Source organism: Amblyomma maculatum, chromosome 1 (assembly GCF_055883805.1).
Source record: "Amblyomma maculatum isolate TAMU_Amacu chromosome 1, ASM5588380v1, whole genome shotgun sequence".
Classification (NCBI taxonomy): Eukaryota; Metazoa; Arthropoda; class Arachnida; order Ixodida; family Ixodidae; genus Amblyomma; species Amblyomma maculatum.
Window position 1 is genome coordinate 311,821,887 of NC_139344.1, and position 27,725 is coordinate 311,849,611.

The 27,725-nt window shown below is 47.0% G+C and overlaps 1 protein-coding gene across 1 annotated transcript; it reads left to right on the plus strand.

Annotated features, from left to right (window-relative positions):
- The first annotated feature begins 548 nt into the window (after positions 1-548).
- LOC146207100 (transmembrane protein 39A) lies at positions 549-27,725 on the plus strand. Its single transcript, XM_084599426.1, has 5 exons — positions 549-1,581; positions 3,288-3,710; positions 5,924-6,086; positions 11,138-11,373; positions 21,763-27,725. The coding sequence occupies exons 1-5, from the start codon at positions 1,505-1,507 to the stop codon at positions 22,115-22,117; spliced, it is 1,254 nt and encodes a 417-aa protein (XP_084455552.1). The 5' UTR covers positions 549-1,504; the 3' UTR covers positions 22,118-27,725.

The window sequence follows — 27,725 nt, forward strand, 5'->3', positions numbered from 1 at the left end:
TTCAGGGCACATTAAATGCCATCAGCGTGAAAGCTAACCTGTTGCTGCCAGTGGGCATCTGGATACACTTTTCATTGCATTTTCATTGCTGCCAGAAAATCTTATCTGCTTATTTTTGCGGCTGCGTGAAAACGTCCCCGCCTCGATGGCTCAGTAATGATTATAGACGCTCGGCTCTCTGACCCGCAATATGTGCGTAGCCCAGCTACGACGATCGCATTTCGATGGAATTAACACGCTAAAGGTGGTCCGATGTCAGCGCATGCTAAGATCGCCAGATATATGGCCTAATCGAGCTCTCCACTATGCGTGTTTTCACTACGCCGCTCCAGTCGGGCCGATATCCGCACGCTACGCCACAGAAGCCGACACGTATACCCGGCCGTAGCAGACTTGCTAACATGATGGAAACGGTGGGCTGCCGCAGGCAGTTTCCAACGACAGTGATACCCTGAGAAGGCCAGCGTTGTCGTCGGATAGGTGCGTCTCTTCTCTAGAGGCAACTGCTGCCCGAAAATCTGTTGGGCGCTTCCAATTCTCAGTCGTAAACAAATTCTTTAATCCTGATACTCGCCGATTTCTCTGCGCGACTAAGTCCATAAATGAAACACGGACAGCTAGCAACATGCAGGCATCTCAAGTGAGGCATCGCTCACACTTGACGACCGGCTGTTTGTGGGGTTTGCGTCGAGTACCGCCGTTCGCTCAGCCTAGCTGCTGGTGGACGTCCGACAGCGTGTGTACTATGATGCACTGTGGTCGCAACTACCGTTACTATAATAGTACAGTACAGCCGCAATGTATACGTAAGTATCTCACTATCTCCTCAGCCTTGCCCTGCCGCGCGACGCGTGTATGCAGCGTAAACACTGTTCGCACCGACCCTTCAGCTTCTTGGCATCGCAGCGTTGGCATTTTTGTAATCGGCGCCAAGTAGCAGACGACGGCGTTATTTTTTGTAACTTTTTTCCTTGTTTTTTAAATTTCGTCATCAATTTCTGTTTATACGCGTTTTAGCGCCGCCCCAATATTTACGTCACGGGTACGTCACAACATGGCCGAAAAGGCGAATATCGAGGATCGGGCCCCAGGTCTGTATTTCGGCGACAACGAGGAAAGAGCCGAAAAGCCCGCCAGCCTGCCACGAATCTGGGGACAAATTCAGACTCAACTAGGGACATAATAGTCAACATTTAGGTACTTTGTTAGCCGAAAAAACTCTATTCATGGCGGGTTTTAATACTTTCTATTCTAGTACAGTCAGTGCCTCCTTGAGTTATTTTCCCTGGTACGCGACATAAAACTGGTACGTGACGTAAAATTTGTCGCACGAAAATGGGCTTCTTCGATTATGCAACCCCGTGTAGCTCGCCTTCCTTGCCCTATACTATATTCTAGGCACTATACCATACCTAAACTAGTGGCACGTGAGACCGGCTGTAGTCTCGTTGTGTCAGCCATCGTCTGCTGCGTGCACCTGTGTAGTGTGTAGTCTTGAACAGAAATGACTAGAGTTGCCAATGCCAGAAGAAACTTCGCAAAGCCTGGCGCGAGTAAGGCTGTGATACCGACGGATGAAAGGTACGTAGTACCTAGTTTCGTCTTATATTCGTTAGTTTTCATGCATGTAGCAGCTGATGAGAAAACGGTAACAGGTGAGGCAAATAAATTTTTCCTTTTCGTGCGGAACCGTATACTGTCTCGATGAAGAGAGTGAACGAAACGCTTGGGAAAAGCTACAAAGACAACGTCGCGAAGCATGACACAAAGCACGTTTGCGCACCGCCATCTCCGCATCTGTCTTTCTCGTCATTTTTGTTGGACTAAGTTAGTGCTCCATGTGGCTGTTTTGCATGCACAGCACGAAACTAAATGCCTGCTTCAACCTAACCGCCATTGACGGGTGATGAGAGCCGAGCACACATTAAACAAGATCTTATTAAACAAGGGAAATATAATAAGCAAACTGCATTCTCAAAATTCATACATCCGTATATCATCAAAGAAAAATGCAAGCTGTCCGTATAATAATAATAATAATAATAATAATAATAATAAAGATGGCTGGCTGGCTACATGTCCCCTATCCGCAGCATTTGTTCTGAAGAATTTGTTGCTGGCCAGTGCAGAATTTAAATAAGTGAAATGGCTATTAATGTTAATCACAGACCTATCATAACTTTCTTTTTTGACAGCCAGCATTTTGCAGTGGTTAGGATGAGAGAAATGCTTGCTGCCTTTGTAAGGTGGAAGTTGCAAATTGAGGTGTCTGCAGCACTCCTCAGTAACTGAGTAAAATCTCCCGCCTCATATTTATGCGATTTATTTGAAAAGTAAAAGAACTACTGTCGAATGACGTGCCTCCTTTAATGAAAATGCACTGAACTAATGGATGCACAGTTGCAGTTCTTTAACATACAGAAACTGTTTATCTCTGTTTCTTGAACACCACTGTGAATATGCTGTCCACATAGTTTGTTGAAGTCAGAGAATTGATGACGGACACAGTGATCAGACCCAATACAGGAGAAAAGTTCATATGGCTTTCAAAGGGGCTGGTTTAATCCCATACTTTGGAAGATGCATTTTGGTGGAGGTGAAATGCGACAGCGCTCCTGCACCAAGATTTTGGCACATATTAAGAACCTGAGGTGGTTGATATTACCGTTTTGTCATGAGCATAACCTACCCTTTGCGTCGCCTGTACACCTATGCAGACGTTCAGTTAACGGTCTGCACAAGTTTATCTTGCAGTGCTCATTCAGTACATAGCCAGTCGCTATGATTGCACACAGTTTTGTTTTCATTGAGTCCATGTACTTCGTAATACAACAGTGGAAGCGTTTGAGCATGCTTTATTGATCCAGCAGTGCAGCAGTGCACTTTCGGTGATGAGAATTATGGTATATGCAGAAGGGCACATTTCCATGAACCTCCTTTTGAAATCTACTTTTTTGTGTGTTTTCCTGATTATTGGAGCGGGTTATTTGCGTGAAAGTATGGTCCTTGAGACCTCCAATATGACATGCCTTTTAGCCTTAGTGTGTTGCTTTGGTACCAAAAAATGTCAGGGGGTGTTGGCACTAGAGCCTGTCTCCCATTTGCACCTCTTGTACGTAGCCTCAATACTGCAAGGTGACCTATTTTACCATGTGTTTGTGCTATCATGAGGAGTTTGGTATTTGGCAGATGAGTGGAAGCAGTTACATTTTTCCTGGGCGTTGCAATGTTAATGCATTAAAATGGTGTGGTGGTTGCGTCAGGGTGAACTTTCAACCTGTGTGCAGGGTGGGGCTGAACCCAGAGGGGCCCCTTGCCCGCCACATCCAGCTGCCCGAGCTGCCCGCTGATGGTGAGCTGGCCTTTGAGGCACAAGCAGCCCTGTTTGCGGTGGTGCTGCTTGTGTGCCAGCAGGTACAGCTGCATCGGGCCGCCTGGTGGCTGCCGCACGCACACCAGGACCAGGCACTGCACTATGAACTGGTGGAGCCTCACGCGGCCATCCTCAGCCTCACTGTCATGTGCCACCCGCTGCCGGCGGCCCTGGCCAAATGGGGGGTGTCCGCGCTGTTGCCAACCAGCTGGAAGCCCCAAGCCACAGCCATGTGCCGGGGGTTCACGCTGGTGGCCACCGCGGGGTTGGTGGCTTGGGCCGCCTTCCATGTGTGCTGCAAGCATGGCGTGTTCAGCGTTCTGTGCCTCGCTTACCCGTGAGCATTTTTCATAGCCCCCTGATTGGATCCAGAAAGTGGCTATCAAATAGTTTCACTATGTCCACTGAGTGCAAGTGCCCAAAAGTGAGCTGATAATTTATGGGTGCTTTCGGCCCGCACACTGCAGTCCCTGGCGTTCACACGAGTTTCCGCATATTATATCGTCAGTGGCACTCCATAGCATCAAACAGTAAGGAAGGGCCGTCATTTTTTTGCCAGTCAAAAGGGAAGTAGGAGATTGTGGCGTCTCCATTTCTTTCATCTGCTCTGCAAAGGGGGAGGAGCAAGTGGCAAAGGAAAGTAAACTTGACGCTTTCTTGAGCGGAGCACTTTGTGATCTTTAAGTTCTGAGCTGCATCAGTTGAAGAGGGAAAGGCCGTTTTTAATCACCTGTATTCTGAGGGCTAGACTTTTGCTGTCATGGGGTTTTCTCGCTGGACCCCATCCGAGTGGCTCTTTAATGAGTCAGCAGGAGGCAAGTGTTGTGCTGCATTAATGGACGCGGCCACTCACAGTGTAGAACAAAAAACAAAAGGTTATGTTGGGTGGTCATAGCGTGTATGCGCACCTTCAAAAAGTCTCATAACACATTTACCTAATCGTTTTGAATTCTGTTTTGATTGCCTTCATAACTCCTCGTGCAGATTGATTTCGGTGGTTGTAAAGGGATTTTTATTGTTAATTCATTGGGATGTAATAACTCCACTAAAAGTACATGGTTCAATTGTCAGACCTTATCATTGCTATGCAGTCAGCCACATCAGTGCTTACAATGGTTGCTGCTTTTACGTCCTTGAGCTCTGCTTGTAATTATTGATGCTAGACAACAGTTCCCTTCCCAAGTAGTGTCTCTCTCTCTTGTAGCCTCATGTGGTGCCCTCATTAACTTTTTCCTTACCATAGGGAAAATGATCATATTCTATAGGTTTCAGGTTTCCTTTTCTGTACAAAATTTATTACATTTAATGTTTTCTGTAAAACATAAAGTAGAAGCTAAATAAATCTGGTTTTTGTGTATACAATTTTAAAAACAAAATTTTTGTTGCAACAAACATTTTAATTGCCAAGAACAGGATTGCGCAAAAAATATAGAACTAAATTTGTAAAACCACATGTGTACCTGAAAAGGAAAAAAAAGCTTACATTTTTCTGCAATGTACAAAATGTTGGCCCTCTTATTGGCCACTATTCGTGAAAAAAAAAATAATAATAATAAAAAAAAGAGTTACAAGTTGAATACTGTTCCTGGCGCAAAGTAATATTTGTACATGCAAAACGAGGCCAACAACGAAAATGAAACTAACCGTTGAGAAGATGCCGATGTTTCAGCCTGGTTTACCTCGTGATGGCTGTAAAAACTTAATTATGATGGTAAAGGCAGCATGTTCTGACTCCTAGCTGCTCAGGGTATCAATAAAATTAGCAGGAGGCGAGGCGAAGTCACGAGATTTGCAACGTTTCCAAGCTAGCGCTTCTCGTTTTCGACTTGATTGCTACTGCGTCTTTTGGAATGCAGTAAAAAAATTGCACCTCTACAGAAAAAGGAGAACAACATTGAAAGTGAAACTTCAGTTGACTCATTGCATGCTAGATTGCTCAGCGTGTCCATAAAGCAAAGGCTCCGAAATCGGCATGGAAATCGTTGTTGGTGGACTAATAGTTCTACCATGTCTTCAGAGCACATAAAAAAAAAAAAAAAAGAAGTACAGTGTAAACTGAAATTCAGTTTTCCGATCACATGCCAAATAGCAAAGAATGTCCATAGAAAAATGCAGAAGCCTGTTGTAAGTTATTGCTAGTGGGCTAACAATGCACGGTAAAGAAGCAGTCAAGGGAGGTAGCAGAAGAGTTAGCCAGGTCTTCTGCAGAAGGAAAGAAGGCCCAAAGAAATACATAAAACAAACAAAATTGGCTATTGCCTATCAACCATATTTTTATGTGTAGGCCAGTGAGTCTCTGTGTTTATCTTTCCGTAAATGCTTGAAGCATGTGTATGGTTTACTGCCACAAAATTAAGATGACATTGGCAGGCATTCTTGAAAAAGTATGCTTGTTCTGTTTCAAGTGCTTTGAGTTGGGTTAAACTGGCATATGTAGGTAAGTTTTAACCTTGGTTCTGTCCTGAAAATGTCAATTTACATTTTGCCACAGGCACCATTGACCGCTGTTTGATACTCTGTGGAATAGTTGCTTTTACTTTTGTGCTGCAGAGGGGTGATCCACGTGGTGCTGTTTGGCCCCAGGCCAGGGCTGATTCGCGAGTGGCCCATGCCTGTGGCGCATGTGTGCTCGTCAGTGCCAGCCGAAGTGAGGGCGGAGGTGGAGCGTCACAAGCATGACTTCAATGAACGACTCAAGCGCTGCCTCTTCCAGGTCTGGCTGCAGATGTCCTATAGGCTGAATTTCAGCGTGGGCCTCAATGCTGGTTTAGATTTAAGCTCCATCTTAAAGGGTGTGGCGCTCACATCTGCAGATACCCTTGTGGCTGCTCTTTAGCGCACAATCGCTACCTACCACATTACGTCCACCTGATACAGTCAAATCTCGATATAACGAATCCCGTGGGACCGCGAAAAATTGTTTATTATTTTGAAATATTGGTGTAATGAAAAATCTGCGATTATAAGCCAGTGGTCAAACCTGGGTATGGAAATGGCGTACCTTAGCAATAGGCACGTGTGTAGACAAGCAAAACCTCAAATGAAAATGTTGCACTATCTTCAAAGCTGATTTATTTGAAGAAATCAGTAATTTTCTTCTGCCGCGCGTGCATGCAACAAACATGACTATGCACTACATTACAGCACATACACCTTCCACTTTGCGCAACACCCCATCTGGTGTGTGATTACACCGACCAATGAAAGTACGGACTTCGTTCATGTGCAAAAAAAAAAACATCAGCATTGGATATGACCTCATTTTCAGTGTCCCATGAAGTTTGAAAATCTTGTCTCAGTCTTTCAAAATGATCGCAGCGGTCCATGGGGCAATACTAGCTGCCTGCAGAGGCCGATTTGCTTTTTTCTTGCGTCATTTTCTTCCCGTAAAAGCTGCTTTCCTCTTCTTGGCACCTTCGCTGGCTGCAGTCATCGTTAGATCTCCCACAAACTTCGCAATAATATGATCCGCAATCGAAAACGATAAAAAGGAACTTTTCCGCAACCGCAAATGGCACAAGTGACCAAGTGGCAAACGACTCACAATGCAGATAGAAAAAACACAGGCAGCTAGGTCTGCTGGCTACTGCATATCAAACCACAGCTTTTTGGTGGTGCTAGGAGCAGGAGAATATTTTAGCAGGTCCTCGGCGCGCAATCACGTGACACATTAGTGATGCAGCCTACATGTCACATTCACGATGCTCGTGGTTCTTTTATATATATATAGATATATATATTTTTTTTTCTTTTCTTGAGAGGCGCGCGGCTCAGTAAAAGGCGATTGGGGGGGGGGGGGGGGGGAGTGTAGAGGGAGCGCCGATTCTGTGCGTTCGCAATCTTTTGCTTTCATTTTTTTTTTTTTTTTTTTCCGGTGGTTGGTCGGTATGGCATAGTGTTCGAAGCGACGCTGGCAACGCAGGGACACTGAGCTGTGGGTCTGCTGCTTCGCAGCGCGCTGCAGGGATTTCGCGTTTGCTTTCCTCATTGTAATGAAAACGTGCAGGAGTCGCTAACTGTATGCGGGGCCGCAAATATATTGAGTATCTGCGCATGAGTTATTTGCACGAACGCGTGCCCAGACACATGCAGTCTTGTAGTGGCGGGAAAGACAACTGTTAGACTAAGAGCATCATCTTCTAAGAGCACGTAAACATTTACGTTTGTAATTATAAGCTATTGTCAAGGGACGATGAGGACAAAGTGCTGTGCTCGCGTGCGGAATGTGGGGAACACGAGGACGACGAAGTGTGGGTGGTTCTTGCTGGGTGCCGCTGGCCTGCAGTATTTAGTCTGTGGTCAGCTATCCCTTTGTAAATATTTGTTAATACATCTACGCTCTGTTTGTCTACTCTCTGGAGGTGCAGGGTAGCCTATGGCAAGCACAGAACTCCGCAGCGGTCTTCGACTTCCCGGCTCTGTAGCTATGCCCAGCGACGGGGCCGCACCATCGGCGTCCCCCACCCTGGCTATCATCATTGCCCACCCATGTGATCCCGGAACCTTCAATGGAGTGGATGGTGCTTATGTGGAGGACTGACTCGCTATGTATGAGCGTGTGAGCGCACACAACCGGTGGAACCCGACCATGAAGTTGGCTAACGTCATTTTCTGCCTGACGGGCACTGCAAGGGTCTGGTTCGAGCCCCACGAGGAGGAACTAACCAGTTGGGACTTCTGCAAGCGGAAACTTTCTGACTTGTTTGGTAAGCCAATCGGACGTCACCTGGCCGCGCAGAAGGAGCTCGCATGCCAAAAATAATTGTCCACAGAGCCGTATGTGTCATATATTCAGGATATTTTGGCTCTCTGCGTGAAAGTTGACACCGCAGCATCAGAGAGTGATAAAGTTGATCATGTATTAAAGAAAATAGCAGACGACGTCTTCAGCTTGCTTGTGTACAAGGACTGCGGAACGGTTGAAGCGATCATAAAGGAATGCCGCCGGTTTGAACAAGCGAAAAGCCGCCGTATTTCCTCGCAGTTCATGCGGCTGCCGAACACGGCTGCGACATTGTCCTGTGTGGACTCAACCCCACCTTGCCCTCTGCCAACATCCGACAGCCTGACACGACTTGTGCGCCAGGAGCTAGAAGCAGTGTATCCCACAGTTTCCCAACTATTGGTACCGGACAGTGCCCTTATACGGGCTGTTGTCTGGCAGGAATTCGCCAATCTCGGGATCCAACCTATATGCTCCATTAGCTCCCCAAATGCTCGCCGTGTGTCCCCTGTACTTGGTTCTGGACATCCGTACTACCCTCGCTGCAGCCGCAACCAAGATGAGTGGAGAACACCTGACAACAGGCTTATCTGCTTTAACTGCTCCGAGTCGGTCACATCTCTCGACTCTGCCGAACTCGTCCGTTATCGACCTACCGACACTACCTGGATTATGTCTATTCCCGCCGCTCTTCATCGCCCTCAGAACAGCAATTCTCAAGCTCCGACACTCAGACTCTGTTCACCAACCATCCGTCGCCGTCGTTCTCCATCGCCTCGATTTCGCTGTCCGTCATCTCCTGACCCGTATGCTCAATGTCGTTCGGAGAACTAATGGCTGCAGTGTCTGGAGGTGATTCTGCTCTGACGACCCGACCCGAAAACCCTCCAATTCTCCAGGCCCGACGGAACATGCTTAGCATCGATGTGGACGGGATCACTGTTACAGCTCTGATCGACACGGGAGCGAATGTATCCGTTATGAATACCCGTCTCTGCCATCGCCTAAAAAAAGTGCTCACTCCTGCCCTCTCAGCTGTTGTCCGTGTCGCTGATGGTGGTACTTCTGCTGTCGTTGGAATGTGTACAGCTTGTGTGTCAATCGCCGGCCGTCATACTTCTGTTCTCTTCACTGACCTTGAACACTGCCCTCATGACCTAATCCTCGGCCTTGACTTTCTCTCTGAACATTCTGCTCTCATTGATTGTGCCACAAGTGTTGTTCAGCTCGCTCTACCTCTTACGGAGGAGCCGCCGGATCCAGTTGTGCACCTCGGCGGCCCCGGGAAGTGTTGCAAAGAAGATCGGCAGTGGCGCGAGAGGAGTCCTTGCACTAGGCCAGCCATTAGATCATCCTTCACCATGTCACCATGTTGTGCCGTTTTCTTGCTTGTCGCCACGTAACACTATGAAATTATACAAGATCTTACTATATCTTACGGACAGACAGTTTTTCGTCTCTATAGTTGTTTCACATAACGGGCGTAACTTAAGGTACAAAAGCTAACGCGCTGCGCACATAAGCATTAAGATCTTTAGGGGTACCTCCGCTGCCGCTCAGCCCACTGCGAAGGAAAAAAAAAGCGAGCGTCGAGGGGCTTTAAGTGAGCGTGCATACTGCTCTGTGCTTAACTGAGGGCAGCTCCAAGCCCTCACTGGTTTGGAGCCGCGCTTTCTATGTTGGCTAGCTGCTAGCCTGCCCGCTCCTCACTTCTAAGAAAAAAAAAAAAGAAAAAGCATGCGTTCTGCTGTGTGCTTTGTTCGCACGACGGCTAGATGCTTCCCCTCCTCCAGCTGGAAGCCACGCCGCGCTCTGAATGGCAAGCGCCTCCTTTCATCCTTTCCGCGCATTGGTACGGTGGCTAGCATGGTCTTTAGAGACATCTTGCAGCCACCCTCTTTCCATCCAGTAGAATATAGGAAAAAAAAATGAAAAAGAAGAAACGTGACAGGGCACGCCAGAGTGACGTCACTTTTCTGTCACGTGATTGCGCGCCCAGGACCTGCAAAAATATCTTCCCGCTAGGAGCTGGCACAGGTATGGTGATGATGATGGCTGCAGCCCGCAGACCATACACACAGAAATGGTGGTTTCTGTTTTACGCGAGGAGTTACGAGCTGTGGTGCTGTTAATTTTAGCCAAATTTGTAAATAGTGATGTTCCTAGATTATAGAAAAAAAATCAAGATATGTACGCTATTTTGAAATATAAACTATATTGAAATTCATAATTCTGAAATAGTTTTATTTTGAAAACATAGGCAATCTTCTGGGGATTCTTAAGAAGAATTCGTTAATGTGGTGTTCATAGTACCGAGATTTGACTGTATAAACCAAGCCGTGTAAACACACCTGCGTCTGTTCTTGTGACGTCGCACACCAATCAATCAATGCCTACTGCATGGTTCATATCTCTCCAGTTAACCCTGCCAAAAACATCCACTTGACTACGGCCCAATTTCACCAACCTTTCTGTCACCCCTGCTAAGTTTGCGTTCCCTCGGAATCCAATTTGTCACCCTTAGTAACTATCTGTTCTCATTCCCACTCATTACTTGACTGGCCCATGCCCATTTCTTAATTATTCTTGACTTCGACGTCGAGAAAATCATTGTCATATTTTTTCCTGACCCCTTTTGCGCGCTTCCTGTCTCTGAACATTACACGCACCAAGTTTTTGTGCAATTGGAGTCTGTCAGATTGTCTTCTCAAAACCTCGAGATTGTAGCCACCACATAGTTGATGTGTTGTTTAGTAGAACTGAGGTTCAAAATAATTGGGGGGACACTTAAGTGTTGTCATGATGAGGCAGTTAATGGCTCGCCTGGTGGATCTTTGTTAGAGTCCATTCACCTTGTTACCTGCTTAGGTTAGTAGTCTTTTATATACATTAGCATACAATCGTAAGGTGCATATAAAATTATGCAAGAGGCCACCTGATGTAAGCATAAATGCCCACTTTAACCGTGCCTCCATTCCATGTCGTGGTCTCGAGATATCATGCGATCTAGTCACCTGCCAATTTGCGTGAATCAATTCCAGGCACTGCTGGTGACCTACTATGCAGCCCTGCAGCCGTGCTGCTTTGTGCCGTCCTCTCTGCACCTGGAGCCCTGGGCACTGGCCCAGCACGGCCTGTTGGCATGGCTGGCTGCCCTGACTCTGCATGCGTCCCAGCTCTTCCCAGCCCGCTACTTGGACTCGCTTCACCGGGCTGCCCTGCACCTGGGGCGCTGGCGCCGCCTGGAGGCTCGCCATGTCCATGCCCCACATCACCTGTGAGTCACTGCACTAGCTATTGGTTTCTGTTTTCTTTCCTAGACTACAGTGAAAGCTTGTTAATTCGAACCTCGATAATTCGAATTTTCGGATAATTCGAACTACACTACTTGGTCCGGCCAAACTCCATAAAGGTCTGTGTACAAAAGAGCCCGTTAATTTGAACGCGAATCGGTTCCGCTACTGATAATTTGAACTACGCGCCGCCACTTCTGGGCGGCCTGATGCCCAGCACATGGCCAAATAAAGGCCTCCGCGATGGAGAGGCATAGTTAGAGGTTGCGCACATCCAAAACGTGGACAGATGAAACCAGGTAAAACCATGGAAGAGAGGGTAAAGCTTAAATGGCGCCATGACCAGCACGGCGGCCGACTTTGCCGGAGGGTAGGGGTTGGCGGCTTCGGAACCGGTTGCCTGCTCTCTCTTCCGCGCAACCTCCAAAACTTGGAACTAAAATACGGAGAAGCACTGTCGGCGCAGTCCCGGCCAATGCCCTTGACAGGCTACGACTTCGAACAGGTGTTACGAGTTACATGCAAATTTTTTTTTTTTTTTTTTGCAAGAGTTGTCCATCCTTCCAACCCATCAATCAACTAAAGCACGCGGTTCAGCCGCGATTATGACGCCGGCAGCATTGTTCGCTTCAAAAGATGTTTGCCGCTGTGGCAGTAGACAGCTCCTGCCCCAGTCGCCCATGGCATGATAAAGCGATCATACTGAAAGCGAGGCTTGCACAGCCGGACAAGTGTTGGCACTCTGCATCGCTGAGCAGCATCCTGGCACTCTGCCAGGGAACGCGTTGTGGACCGTGACGGCGCAAAGTGGAGGAACCCGCTAACAACTGACACCTCCCTTTTTTTTTTTTTTTCATATTCTTAGGCAAAAAATCAAGGATGGGTGGGTGAGTGGGTTTGTTACGCGAGTAAATACGATAAATTTATCGTAATGCAAATGGTTCTTGGCAGTTTTTTCGAAGCAATTCGATAATTCGAACATCGGATAATTCAAGATTTTTTCCCGGTCCTGCGAAGTTCGAATTAACGAGCTTTTACTGTATTGCCAAAAACATCTAGGATCTTTAGCTTTCCAAAACGAGATGCAACCTTTGAGCACGCCAAGAGAACTACCACGGGCCACAGTGTGGCTAGACTGGGATCATGGAAAATATGCAGTATGAAGAAACTACACAGCAGATGCGCAAACAAGAGGACAGGTACCAACTGAATGTTCTTTTGAAAGCAGGCACAACTTTTATAGATACTAAGGCACCAGGAATGACACTGACCCACGACCACCCATTCATTTTTTACAGAAACAGTGTAAACATTAGGCCAGAAATAACAACCACTCGAAAACGGGTGAAATGACAAATAATTCGATTAAAAGCAGATAGTGTCATTAGGTAATAGCAAAAGCAGAGTCCTCATCCTTAGCAGCTACAGAACCTGTGCGCAATAAAACATTAAGTTGGTAGCTGTGGCGATATGAGGGGGCAGTCTTCCGCCCCAGAGGGAACAAAGGACTGCAGAGGGAACAAAGAACACCAATGCACAAAAACTCAAATGCTGTTTGTTGCACTTGCAAATAATACAGTGTGTGCCGGCTAGCTATACAACATTAACAAAGTTTTCCTTGGAAAAAGGCTACATGAGAACAACTTCAGACTCTCTGGCTTGGGAATAGGAGTGCTACTTCTTAGAATGGCGGCAAGGATCTCCTGAGCATGCCACATTCTTCATGCAAAGCCCACTAGAGCTTGCCATATTTACCATACACTTCACTGTCCAGAAGCAAAAGACAGGTGTACGACGAGTTTTCTTGTTGGTGCTGCATACTTCGGGCCAGCTATCCCCTGGCATCTGCCTTTGGAGGAGACGAGATTGCCTACAGGATCCAGAAAAGCATTCCACATAGAAGTCTCAGTGGCTTCCCCCAATTGGAGGTACAGTAAAAGCTCGTTAATTTGAACTCTAGGGGGACTGGAAAATTGTTCGAGTTAAGCGGTATTTGAATTAACGAGCGGGCAGCAAAAAAAAATTACAACTGCTGCAGACAACTTTTACATTGTTTGCCTGTAATTAATTACCTAATTAACTTATTGGCCTAATTATTTTTACCACCCATTTACCTCTACTGCTTCTCAATTGCTCACAACTGCTGCGGACACGATTTTGCGGACAGAAATCTGTGAACATAGCGAAGTAATACTCTCGCATTAAAAAAATAAGATGTCATCACACCCACCGAAGCCAAATTTGGGATCGTTATTGCGGAATACGCACTACTACACTTTGTGGTAGGCGATTGCGGGTATTAAAATCATCCGAGTCCAAACACCAAAGGAAGTAAAAATAGCCAATAAATTTACGTGCCTGGAACTAATAAGAAATGTACCGGCATGAGCGTCAAGCTTAATGATGAAATATGACTCTATTCATGCTCCAAAAACATGTTTATTAACAGCAGACTGTCGATCAAAGCATATCAAAATGAAAAATAATCGGTGATTTGCATTTGTTTGCCACGACTCGAGAAGCATTGTCTCCAACTTGCCCAACATCTCCAGCGCAGCATCGGTGGAGAAATAGTGCGTAGCCAATCGAGTGCCAATGCAGCTTCACATGAGCTCGGGGGTGGCAACGGATCGTTCTCTTTGTTGAACTCGTCGTCACTGTCAGGCATGCTCGCTCGAGTGCGTGAGTCGTGCTGCTGACTGCACGCAGCCTCGATAACCTCGGCGTCACTTAAGGGCCCCGTTGTCTACGTCCACAAAGCTCTTGAAGTCAACACCTTCCAATAAAACACCGTAGGCAGGGTCCAGCACCTTGAACCACTTGAACGTCAAAGTCTGTCGCACTGCTGGCTTCCGTGGTTTTACTGAAGCCACACTTGCAGAAACAGTTTGTGATGGTGTCTGCCTTGACGGCATACCACGATGTTGCCAGCATGTGGCAAGCTTCGAGCAGGTTGACATCGTACGGCTTGCCGCTTTTCATACACATAAGAATCCGCTCTAGGAGGTGGCGCCTGTACAGTGTCTTGAGATTTTTAATAATTCCGAGGTCCAGAGGCTACAGTACAGCAGTAGTATTTTTTGGCAAAAATGCCAGGCGGATCGCCTTCAGTTCGTTGACGTCACAATGTGCAGAACTGTTGCCTACGAACAAAAGAGTACAGTGGAACCCGGATATATCGAACTCGAAGGGGATCACAAAATAGTTCGATATATCGATAATTTGATACACAGAAATCGGCTTGTGACGGCACTTACGATGCGAAAAAACGATACCGTATTTGTCGCGTAATCAACCCACTCGCATAATGAACCCACCCTCCACTTTTGCACCCGAGAATTTGAAAAACAAAAATGCGTTAAGGCCAGCTCACTCACATGCAAGCAACTGAGCGATCTCAGCGACGAGCGGCAGCGACAGAGCGAAAATTTTCAAACTTGTTGGAACTGCGTCCCTCTCGCCGCTCGAGCCACCGCGGCAGCTCAAAACAAGGTTTCTGTGTCGCCGCGGCGGCAGAAATCGCGAGCATTTTCGCTTGCATGTCGATGACGCGCGTCAGTTCGTTTCGGTCGTCTCATCCACAGCTTATTGGCAGTGTGCCAAGATGCTGCGCAGCGATAACGCCAGGGCGCGTTTATCTTTTGATAGCTCCTGCGGTGGCGGGGAGCGAACTTGGCAGAGTGCCCGTGATGGCTTGATTGCACGAGCCTCGTTCGATTTATCACGCCGCGCTTGGGGCGGGCGTCATGATCGCAGCAGCTGACCACGTTCTTTCGCTGATTCATACATGCAAGGATAAACGATAAAAAATAAAACATAAAAATAAACATCCCCGCAAAAAAAAAAAAAAGAAAAGAAAAAAACTGTGCCGCTTTTTAACGTCCGCAGCCGCCATATCTTACGCTACGCCGCGCGTACAGCACAACGATAAGAAAGGATGACTCTCGAAAAAATAAAAAAAAAATAAACAGAGAGAGCTGCCGCTTCTTAACATCCGCAGGCGCCATAGCCACGTCAGCCGCCGCGCCGCCGCATGCAGAGGGTTCGCAACACACGCTGGAGAAAGCGTCCGACGTCTGGCTGAAAACGGGCTGAGCTGGCTTGGCGCATGCGTTGCGCGTGCTGAAGGAAAGAGATAGCTCGGCAAAAGAATAGGCACACCCACGCACATGGCTTGCAAACATCATGTGTTGGCGCGCGGGAAACGACAACTGCAGATGCGCGCGCCTTTGGGGAATGGGCGCGGTGCTGCCCAGACAAGCCGTCGCCGAACTGTCCCCTCTCATTCCTTCCGCGCGCGCGTGGCTTGAAAACGTCACGCGGCAAACGGCCAAGGGTGATGCGATTTTCTTTGGGGAAGGCACACTTTCCAGTGCGTGGTGCGGAGTTCGATATATCGAATGACCGGTGAAATTGAGTTCGGTATATGACGTGGCTTTCCTATACTTTTACATGGGATTTTCAAGGGGATATTTCGTGAGTTCGATATAACCAAAATTCGATACATCCGGGTTAGATGTAACCGGGTTCGACTGTATTCTTATTCTGTGCCGCGAACTTTCTGTCCAGTGTGCGCGATCAGTCTGTGAAGATTGCTCGCTTCATACACGACTTTTTGTTCGAAGTGTACTCAACAGGGAGAGTCTTCAGGCTTTTAAAGCAACGAGGCTTCGCTGCTTTGCCTATCACTAGCAAGTGGCACCGTTCCATGCCCGTCACATTCGCGAACGCTAGCACGGTAACCATTTCTTTGCTTCGCTTCCCGCCTGAGCACGTATCGCCCTTATAACTCACAGTCTTGTTTGGGAGCAACTTAAAATAAAGTGTGGTTTCATCAGCATTGAAGACATCAGAGAGCGAGTAATCAGCAATATACTCCTTTGTTCACATGGGACTCAATTTTCACAGGTTTCACATTCTTTTCTTTCTTTGGGAAGGACTGCGGAGCTAAGTATCGCAGGACTTAGATCGGACAAAATAGCAATAGGAGACAGAGGAACCCCGCAAGGATCAGTCCTCTCTCCCTTCTTATTCAACCTAGCACTGATAGGTCTGCCTCCCAAACTTAAGAAATCCAAGATCTTCAACACTCCCTATATGCTGACGATGTCACCTTGTGGGCAACAAAAGGTTTGGACGCTCACATAGAGGAAACGCTTCAAGAAGCAGTGAATGTAGTCCAGCCATACGCTAACCAGATTGGGCTGAAATGCTCACAACCTAAGTCTGAACTACTAGCAGTCAGAAGGAAAACGCAAGACAAAGTAGAGATAAAAGTCTGCCTGCACGGAGTGCCCATACCTACAGTCGATACTATTAGAGTACTCGGGCTCTACATCCAGAGCAATAGGAAGAGCAATGTTACTATCAACAGGCTGGAAATGACTGTGCAACAAATCACTAGACTGATGCACAGAGTAACGGCAAGAAAGAGAGGAATGAAAGAGGCTGACATTTGCCGTCTTATCCATACCTTTTTACTAAGTCGATACTCAGTCCTTTATCTCCGCCTCATTCTATCTGACAAGGAGAAATTAGACTCATTAGAAGCACCTACAAGGCTGGGCTAGGTCTACCCCAGAAACACTTCAACCGAAAAACTTCTCTCACTTAGGATACACAACACTGTAGAGGAGCTGATCACAGCACATAAGACAGCACAGCTACAAAGACTAACGAACTCTAAAGCAGGCAGACAAATTCTCAACCGCATGGGAATTAATGCCGAACCACTAGCCAACCACCCAGGACCACTACCAAGAGGAGTGCGCGACAAAATTATCTCCAAACCTTTGCCCAAAAACATGCATCCCTCCTTCCATGAAAGCAGGAGGAAAGCTAGAGCTAGGGCCCTAAACAGAAAGTACCGAAATCACGATGAGGTGGTGTATACCGACACCTCGGACTACAATATGGCTGAAGGTGCCTTTGCCATCTGTGTATTTAAGCAGTACAGTAAGGCCAGTAAATGCGTATCAGCTGCTTTGGTCAAAGTCCGCTACTCGGACCAGGTGGAAGAAGCCGCAATCGCTTTAGCCATTGCTACAACAGATGCAGACATAATTGTCACTGATTCAAAAACTGCCATGCGTAACTTCTTGCGTGGCAGAATATCAAATACTGCCAGAAACATCTTTGCGAATATCAGATTCGACAGAGAGATAGAACTCGTATGGACACCTGCCCACTCAGGGAACCGAGGCAATGAGGCTGCTCACCAACACACTCGAGGTTTTGTCAGCCGAGCGGTGAGACCTAATGCCGAGGAACTTGAAATGGAAGGATTGCTCACATATAGCGACCTTACACAACACTTCAAACTCTCTAGGAGAGTATACCCACCACCACACAAATCACTAACAAGACAACAAGAAATTGTTTGGAGGAAACTACAAACGAACTCCTCCAACCCTGCGGTTTACTCACACATATTTCTGGACAGCATAAGCTCATCATGCACTAAGTGCGGAGAGAAAGCCGACCTTAATCATATCCTGTGGGATTGCTCAGAGGACCCACCTCCCAGGGCTCTCTTAGAAGCTCCCTCACTTGAATCCTGGGAGGAAGTGCTGCGTAACGCGAGCCCCGATATACCATTGGGCGCCGTAAACCGCGCTGAAGAAGTTGCCGCAAGCCACCCTACTCCCAACAATAAAGTTTTCTCTCTCTCTCTCTCTTTGTCCACTGCAGCTGCCTTTCCACAGAAGTTTTTATATGTCAGCCCATGGTGGCTCTTGAGATGAGATAACCAGCCCTCCAATGCCCATTTGGCCGGCGAAGTCCGCTGCCTTTGCAGGAATGCACTTAATGGAATATTCCTTTATCCATGTAATGACAGCAGTCTCCATCTCGGGGTAAGTCTTTAGTTTCATTGACCTTGTAGTGGGGGTTGCCTAAAACATCTGTCGTCAAAGAGTTGAGTGGGCCCTTTCCGTGTGAGTGACCCCAAAGGGAAGGGAAGCTCCTTAATCGGTGTCCAGAGCACTCGTTGATGTGTAAACTCGTATCAATGATTCTTCACGAAAAGACTGCACCATTCCTTTCTTTGAGCAGCAGGGACAGAGACATCGAGGCTTCCACGTTATTCTTTAGTTTCCTACACCTTAACAACACAATGTCCCGCCTCGGGTACCTGTCTCTTTTTTCTTAGTTAACTAATGAGTGCAAACACTAGACAATCTACAGAGAAGAGACAAGAACAGGCGCGCAAACCAAGTAGCCCCAACCAAAATTTTATTGAAGTTATCTGTCACTTGCCTCTCTCTTTCAAGTAGTGATTCCACGTTCATGATCCTTTTTTCTATGTCTCAGAGCCTGCCAACAAGCGCTATTTAAAAACATTGTCCGGTCACTGTGGGGTGTTAAACTTCATAAACCAAACCAAAACATTGTCCGCGGCTCGTTTTTGAAGACCTGAAGCAGTGCACAGTGACGACAGTCCATCAGTTAATCATAATTTCTCACTTTTGAAAGCACCAATAAAAAACATGTTTCCAACCAGCTTCTTTGTCAGCCGACTGAAAATTGCAAAAATGAGAAGCCCCACTTGCAAAAAGCACGGACTTTGCACGTGTCTCTACGACTGTTCCTCCTTGTGCTTCTGCTCTATGTGTACATGTGGTGGTGCTTGGCAGGCGGACTGCGCAGGCTCCGCAAGCCATGCGCTATGCGGCTGCACGTAGGTAAGGCTGCTTCTATCTGCTGCGTCAGAAACAGAGCACTGGTGTCGCGGAGCAAACTACCGACTTGGGTTCCCTATAGGCATTGTTGCCAGCCCACAAGCTGTGTACATTCACAGTTAAGTCATTCTATATTTCAAATAAACTGACCTGAAGTTCCATAATTGCCTATTTGGTTTAGTGGCTCAGTGGTTGTGGTGCCTTGGCAGCTGCATTTCGGTGAAGGTTAAATGTAAGGTGCATAGTGATGTGCAATCTTATAGCATCCTCGATCCCCAAAACCGGCGCAGTGCGGCGGTGGCACCCTGAGAAGGATCAACATCGAGGACAAAATGCACCCAGCGGGTGCATGCATGCAGCGACACCTTTCTTCTGGAGCGCAAATTTGATTGTCTGCTGCAATCTTGCCAAACTCTGTGCTCCACACATACCGTTGTAGAAAGCAACAACATCAGCGGTACGATATATCATTCGACAATGTCTGTAAGAGAACTGAATGATGTCATGGAAGCAGCTATACGGTCGATTATGACATAGAGTGTACTTTCTGATATGCTAAATATTACGGTGACGGCTTGTTCGCTACGTTTGTTTCCTGCATACCATAAGTGAGTTAAATCCAGTCATTATGCACGCAGTCGTGATTACTCAAAAACAAGAAATGAAAGGACTTGTTCTTTAGCCGTCTTCAGTGGGTAAGAGCCCCGCTGAGCTTAAAAGCACGACAATTCTCATAGCCGTGCCGATCACATTGTAGCAGACGTACGTTCCTGCTCACCCAGAAATGCTTTCGGAACTGCATATAAATAACATGATTCACGTCTCAAAGGCACCTGTCGTACGTTACAAGCTTGATGTGTCAAAGGCTCTGCACACTGCGATGTTAAGCAGGGAATCGTACTCAGCCGCTCGCTATCGTTGAGGCGCTAGATGATCAGCCCGACGAGAAAACTGGGCGACTTTCAAGCATTCACCGTGTTTACGCTGTGTGAGGTCGGTTGTCGTACCGTCTTCGTAACCAGATATGATCTTGACAGCAGTTTATCGATTGCGGCAATCATCCATACTATTTTTCTCCATCTCGTCAGTCAGCGTGCAGACGCGAGCACATCAACAGGGCAAAGCAGCTTCCCTGCAGCGCGCGTTCCGCAGTGCTTGCCAGGATTGCACCCCTGCGAACCACTGATTTTCTGGGTGCGTGACGGGGCAACGAAAAACTGCCCCAGCAAGGGGCGCTTCCGGTGATCGAGGACAGCGGGTGCGCACTGGTGAGGTTGATCGAGGATGTATGGTGCGCACCAGGGCGCCCCGGTGCGCAATGGTGCGGGCGATCGAGGATGCTATTAAAATTTGGTGGACACTTAAGCTTCGCCTTCAAGAGTGGAACGCGATAGCGTTATTACATCGTAGGGGACGCTTTCCCAGCAGAAGCGCTACGGCGCAGCGATCACGTCAGAGGCGTCCGGCATCAGACGCTGCACCTAGCAATCGCGCTGTGAGCGGAAAGAGGAGCCGCGTCGCCTAAACACCACTGGTCGAGTGACGCACGCTGGATGTTGGAAGGGGAGAGAGCGAGAAAACTTATTAAACGCAAGGGTATTGGGGCATCCTCGCACCGGTACCTGCGCGGCCCGAAGGGGAGAAGCGGGTGAGCGAAGATAGTGATCTAAGACGCTTGATTTTACAACCCGTGAGGGTGCACGGCGAAACGTCAGGGGCGAGTGGCGCGCCACGTGTTGGGGCAGCGCCGCACATGGAAGTTTCTTTTTATATAGGAAGTGCATGCCGAGATTTATCGCTCATGGCCAACGCCGCCGACGACACCGGCTTTTCTGCGACACGAGCTCCTTAACGCTACCGCGTTAAAAAGCCTTAGGTAGCTGGAGGAGGAAAGGCAGGGAGGTTAAGTGGAAAAAGAAACCGGTTTGCTACCGTGCACTGGGTGAGTGGATATAAAGGTGAAGGATAAAAGGGAGATATAGGAATATGAAGTCCGTATAGCATGCTGCAAAATCACAGCCATGGTTCTCAAGAAGCAGAGCAGTGCGAGACCTTCACCGCTGACGATTGCCGCGGCCAGTGGTTTAATAATAATAATAGTGGCCTAGAATCTTCATTTCTGTCAGCGGGTGTCCATCTACGTAGATGCTCGAGCACATGGCAGAGAGACCGTCTTTCAACACTGTATATGGGGCTATAGTCTCGCCGCACCTGCAGGTGGCACATGCAAGGCTATTAACCATACATATTACGAATGAATAATGGTTGGTGAACGCTACACCAACCCACAGGGGGCACAGAAAAGTTTCTTCACGTTGGGGTAGGCCTGATGTAAGCCAGAGCTTCAGATCAGGGTCTAGGAATTTTAAGCGAGGGTTTGCAAACTGGCCAGAATTCCACAAGGCGAGTGTAAGCTCCCGCACAAGTGCGCGAAGCCTACTCACTGCGTCAGTCTGGAAAAGGCTTGCAGCCACCTGGAAAGGAGAATCGATTGCATGTCGAGCCCCTTTTCCAGGTGGCCCTCAACTGCAGTGTACATGAAACCCATATACCATATCTTAGTTGGATGTGCCACCAATGTCGCTCCGCAGTGTACAGATGCTAGCCCATTGCTTTTCTGGTTGAAAAAGGTCATAGAATGCATGTTGTTAGGTAGTATCCATTCATCTCAGTTACGTTTTCTCTGGAACGCAGGTGGTCCGAGACTGTGCTGTGGCCACAGAACAATCTGGTGAAGCACAGTCGAGAGTTCTTCCGAGCTGAGGGTGTGAGCAATGCCGCAGAACCAGGCCACCCGTGGCACGGCCGCTTCTATGGTCTGTTCCGCAGTCCAGCTGCAGTGGTTGGAGGTGCGCTGGCTCTGCAGGCAGCACAGTTGCTGTTCCTGCTCTACCTGCTGACCAGTTCGTCCGAATGGCATCGGCTGCTCACAGCGAGTCTGCTGGTGCTGCTCAATGCGCTCACCCTCTTCAAATTGGTACGCCAGTACCTGGTGCTGGACAAGGTCTATCACGCTGAACGCCTGCTGCATGAGCGGCTGGCCTCCTAAGCAACACCGCTTGTCAGGGCAGTGTGAAAAGGCATGAACCACAGACTCTTAGCCATGGAAGGATCAGAACAAGCGCCTGCCAGCCTATGCTGTGTTTTTAATTGTGCTCTACAGAAGAAGGCATTTGCTTCTGGGCTATCCCTATCCTTGGTCAAAACCAAGCGTTTCTCCCAAATAGCACATGCGGAAAAAAGAAAATGCGTGCTATGACTGAAGCAATTGGCTATTGGAATGTGTGGAGTGCTCACATGTTCTGGTTTCTCATGGAAAACCTCTCGGAATTGAGGATAAATTGAGTGCTGCCATTTGAAAGAAAATGGAATTGAGTGCTGGGATGTACCCGCCCATGCGGGACGCATGCGAGCTCTGCATCCACATTACAATGCCCGGATCAGGCATCACTTTATGGATGCCAGTCAAACATTCCTTGCTCCCAAGTGTGACAAAACATGTTCTAGTCACAAACTCTTCAGCTGCCTGTTGTCAAGCTGTACAGTGCAGCTGTTACACTGATACTTCCATTACTGGAATAATTCTTTGTAAGAACAAAGGCTGGTTTTAGTTTTTTATTGCAAGAATGAAACAAACAGTCCCAAATAGCCACATTCTTATCAAGATGGCTATTGAATGTCACATTTCCAAGCTTTTGCATGTTGTGTTTCTGCCATTGTGAACCTCTTTGTGATTCCATTCAGCATTAACAAGAGGGTGCGAATGACTTTACTTTTTTCCCCTGTGATTTTACCCAGGTTAAGTGGAGAAATATGGGAGAGGCCTTCACCCTGCAGTGGGTATAATCAGGCTGATGATGATGATGATTTTACCCAAGGTGGGAGGGGGAATGAAACTTCCTATACCTCCCAGCGGCCATGAGTTACAGACGCTAGTGCCAAACTCCCCTTTAGCTACATTCGTAGCGGGAGGGGTCACGTTAAAAATGACAGGGGAGGCCGTATAGCGTAGCGGTCCAAAAAAATTCACAGTGGCTTAGCTGTAGTTAAGCCTAGGAGATTGCGAAAGCAACTGTTTCAGTGGCTTGAGAAGCACGCATTCGCCAAGCCGCATCTTGAGCACGGTTGGTCCTCTGTCTCCGTAGCTCGCTGTCGCTTCCTGGCTTCACACTGGCGAGCCGCCTTCCCCTCTGCTTCTCAGACAGCATGACGAACTGTCTTACAAGTGCTGAAATGGCATACTTTATAAAGCGCAGCCTCCCCTTCTCTACATACCGAAGAGAGGCAAAGTGTCTCCAATGGAAGACGACACCACCTGTTAGACCACAGCGCACCTAGTAAGAGAAGCGCGAGACACCCGGCGTGGCTACCAGCCACGCTACGCTGAAGAGCAGACTTGGTAGCCCAGATCTCGCGCTGGTATGACGTCAGTAGTCACTGTGGCGTAAAGCGCAACTACCGGACCTCACTACGCTGAAGGCTCGAAACCTAGCGTAGTATATTGCTTTCGCAATAAAAAACCGTACACTGAAGGGGGTGTCAGCAGATTGCTTCAAGCAACGCAGGTCGCACACTTGCGTGCGTTCGCACCCGGGAGAACGCTGTAGCGGATTTTCTACTGCAACATTCCGTTCATGCTGTGGCACGACCTGCTCGCGGCAGAACTGTGTGATGGAAACAAAACTACAGGCATAGCGTTCTCGAGAGCGCACGCGCTTGCGAGCAAGCATACCCAACCGCGGCAAGAAATGGCACAGAGAACAGATATCATTTCCCTTCTTTTATTAACTGTTTGCACGTGAAATATAGAATGACAAGATGTGATGGAGTATCACACACACAGCAACTTTACATGGTCAAAAGGTTACAGTAGTTTTCTTTGCTAACATTGCAATCTTGCATGCCTGCTTTATCAAAGCAAAAGAACCCAGTTTTCTGGCAGACCCTACAGAACTGGTTGTGTCAGCAAGTGCACAGTTGATGAGAAATTAAATAAATGATACAGATATTCATTCTATGCATTTCGTACCAGCAAAGCAATGCAGGAAAATAGAGTAAATGCTTGCGTTCTAGTTACCTGGTGGTTGGTATTTTTTGCAAGTAATCGCATGTTGCCGTGCTGTACATAACCAAAATACACAATTAAAAATTTGCATTACTCTTCCTGGAAAAACCGTAGTCTTCAAAATGCACTTGCGCCTCTCCACAGCACATGAAGGTAACAAGTTCAACAACACCAACCACAGCGGCTGCCGTCGAATATAATGGCCAACACAATCAGCAGAAGAGATGGGTCCATGGAACTGGAGCTGTACACAAACAAAAGTATTTCCTCTTACGAAGGGGCGGAGAGCCAGCAGGAATGAGACACACAGTGTACTAAAGCAGCGAAGAACAATTGTGACTGTGGCCGATAAGCTAACACGCAGAAAAATCACGACGTTAGGCTAGCCAGGCGACCGATGCAGATGTTGGTTCAAATTCAAAACGAGTGGAGTCTGAACATTTATGGTTCGTCCGAGGGCGCAGCTGGGCAGCGGAGCCTAAGCGGAGCCGCGGCGCCATCGGTGCGAAGGAAAAATTCAAGTGCGAAGGAGAAATCCTCTTCCCATCTTTTGCTTTTACGCTTTTTGCCTCCGTGTGTGAAGAGGCGTGGTGAATTAGACGGGACGGAACTTGGAATTCCGCTAACTTTCCGCGGCCTGATTGCACTTGTGTTCCACGTTTATTTAATGCATATGGTGGATAATGTGTGTCATTTAACATAAAGTTAATGTTTCATTTGCTTGTGCTTTTATAAGTGATCTATGACATGATATTGGTGGATTCTTCTTCAGTCGGCTAGCACCTGTTTATTTTTAAAAACGTTAGAGCAAGTTGGACCAAAATAACAGCGTAAATAAAGAATGCCCTATTTGTTGTTGGCCGTTATTTCTTATATTGTCCTAAGAGGCATCTGTTACCCTTGAAGATATATTTTGTGCCTTGCATAAAGTTAAATGATACTGCTCCTAACACATTTATTGGCCTTTTAATTCTAATTCAGAGCAACAGAGCAGCATTTTGTACTTCTTTTGAGTAGAAAATGCTTGTATGCGGTGTGGGTAAGTGCTATAGTCCCAGCTTTGTATGTATGTTGAAGGCAGTGTGTGATAGAGGTGTGCACGGGCCGAAATTTTGAGCCCGAGCCCGGCTCAAGCCTGACGCTTAGACCCAAGCCCGGCCCAGCCCGACTCTGAAAGGGACTGAGCGCATTTCGGCCCAGCCCGGCGCTCATATTTAAGACCCGGGTCCGACCTGGACTGTCATGCTATAATAGCAGTTGAAGCTATGAAAAAAAAAAGTAATTTCAGGAAAAGTTTTATCCAAGATTTTTTAATGTTGAGTTCTCACATTTGAAATGGCAAATTTGCTTAATATGTAGAGGTATAGCACGTACGTAGAATTAACTTATTGTACAAAAACAACAAGTTATGCATTGAATTGAGGCGTTTGCGGCGCTCCTGGATAATGAGCCCGACGGTATAGCGCTGAAGTTTCTTTCGGTGCTACAACTTGTGGCTGGAATGACTAACAGATTCTTTGAGAGGAAGGCAAGTTTTTGGTAAGCAGCTTGCTTGCTTCTCCAAAAGTGCGCTATCTCTGAATGTAAACAAGGGGTTGGTTTTGTAGCCATTTCTCGGTGAGCTCGCCTGGCTCACCGCGAGCCTTTCACGTTAATTTTTCGCAACAAGAAAAGCAAAAGGAAACTTTTGCACTGCAGATGCTTTCAGCTGTGTCTTTCGCATCCGTAGTGACTGTGCCTGCATCGACTTCCGGATGGATACCATTGCATTCGAGTATAATATGGTCAGTTGTTTCACTGGAGTTACCACATACAGCACCATGCGTCATCTCCATTGTTAAATTTCTTTTTGTAGCTGCGTGTTCTAAGGCACCCTGATCTAGCTTCAAAAAGTAAAGCACTGCCTCTTGAGTTATCAAAGAAATCTTCCTTCCTGATCTGCATTTTCCACTTTTGGTATAATTCCACACTCTGTTTCTTTTCCATCGAATGTATCCAATTTTTACCTTCTGTGTTTTTCACCTGTTGCTTAATGCTCTTTATTTCTCCGTCCTTGTGACTAGCATACTTACTGGTTAGTTTCCTAGTTCTTTTCCTCCATTGTGAGTCAACGCTTTTTAAGTAAAGGTATTTAAATACTTTAGCTGCCCATCTGTTACTGTCCAATTTCCTCAGGCGTTCCTCATATAATATTTTAGTCTGAGCTTCCCGTACTTCGAAAGATGCCCAGCCCATATCTCCCTGTACCGCCTCATTTGTAGTTTTGCCGTGGGCACCTAGTGCTAATCGTCCAACGGATCTCTGATTTATTTCTAATGCCGACTGTACCTCTGATTTTAGGCACAAAACCGCATTTCCGAAAGTAAGTCCGGGCACCATAATTTCTTTCCAAATACTCCTCAAAACCTCAACCTATTTAAATTGGAAGCCTTCCCATGAGTCGATTCATGATGACCTTGCTGAAAAGGACGTGTCACTGCCACATTAGAGTGGGTCATGACACACTATATCTTGCAGTAATCTGAATCAAAACTTCTGTGTGGAAGCATGCATTTTACTTGCAAAATTGGCTGGCAATGGCAGCATCTTTGTTCTGTTTTTTGGTCTTTCCATCCTTTTAAAACCTCTGCTTTCATTTTAAGTGGTCTCTTTAATGGTTTGTGGGGTTTAATGTCCCAAAGCGACTCGTGTGGTCTCTTTAAGATTAGAACACTGTATCTTAGCGATACAGAAAAACTGCTTTCCATCCTCCTTAGTGTCCCTTCAAAGAATCCGACAATAAAACACAATTCACAATACGTATTTAAATATGTATTGCCATTTGCCTACTTTTTGCCTGTGGCTACTAGGAGCTTGTTTCACTTCACAAAAGGAGCTTTGTTTAACAAAATAAATACAGTGTAAATTTCACTGGATGACTAATTAACCATATTAACAACTCCCTCTTGTGTAAACTCACTGAACATCTGAAATGAGTTTCGTTAGCACTTCATTACTTCTGGGCTGCCATGAATGGCAGCTATGGCATGTGGGTTTTATGGTAGGCAACCACCTTGGCAGGAATGTTGCTTTGTGAGCTGCGTCGATTAGTGTCTGCCCAAGACTTGGACATCACTTAGGAACATACACGGTCAGCAGTGGGACGGTGTACATCGGGCCTGTGTTGGCAGTCACTTTTTCAGAATTGCAGTGTTGGAACCAAGGAGCATATGGCATTACCTTGGCCTGCATGTATGATAACACAACAAAAACAGGACATAACTCTGCCTACCTGAAAGAATTAAAATCTCCATGCAGGCCTTGTGCTCAACACATCACTAAAGGCAACAAGCACTGTTTGCCATGTCAGTCACAGCAATGGTTCTAGCAAAACTACTTTCGCTGTGTAGTGTTTAATATTTTTAACAGTGCAAATTTATGCAGTTTTGTTACTCTTGCAATGATTTATGTCCCTATAACTTTTTTATCCCATAGCTGCAGTTGGCTATCATGACAACTGGAGTATTTTGTAACCACCCGAGGGTATTGAATGTCCTGAAATCGAGATGCATGTGTGTATTTTGACACTACACAACCAATATGCAGTCCGCAA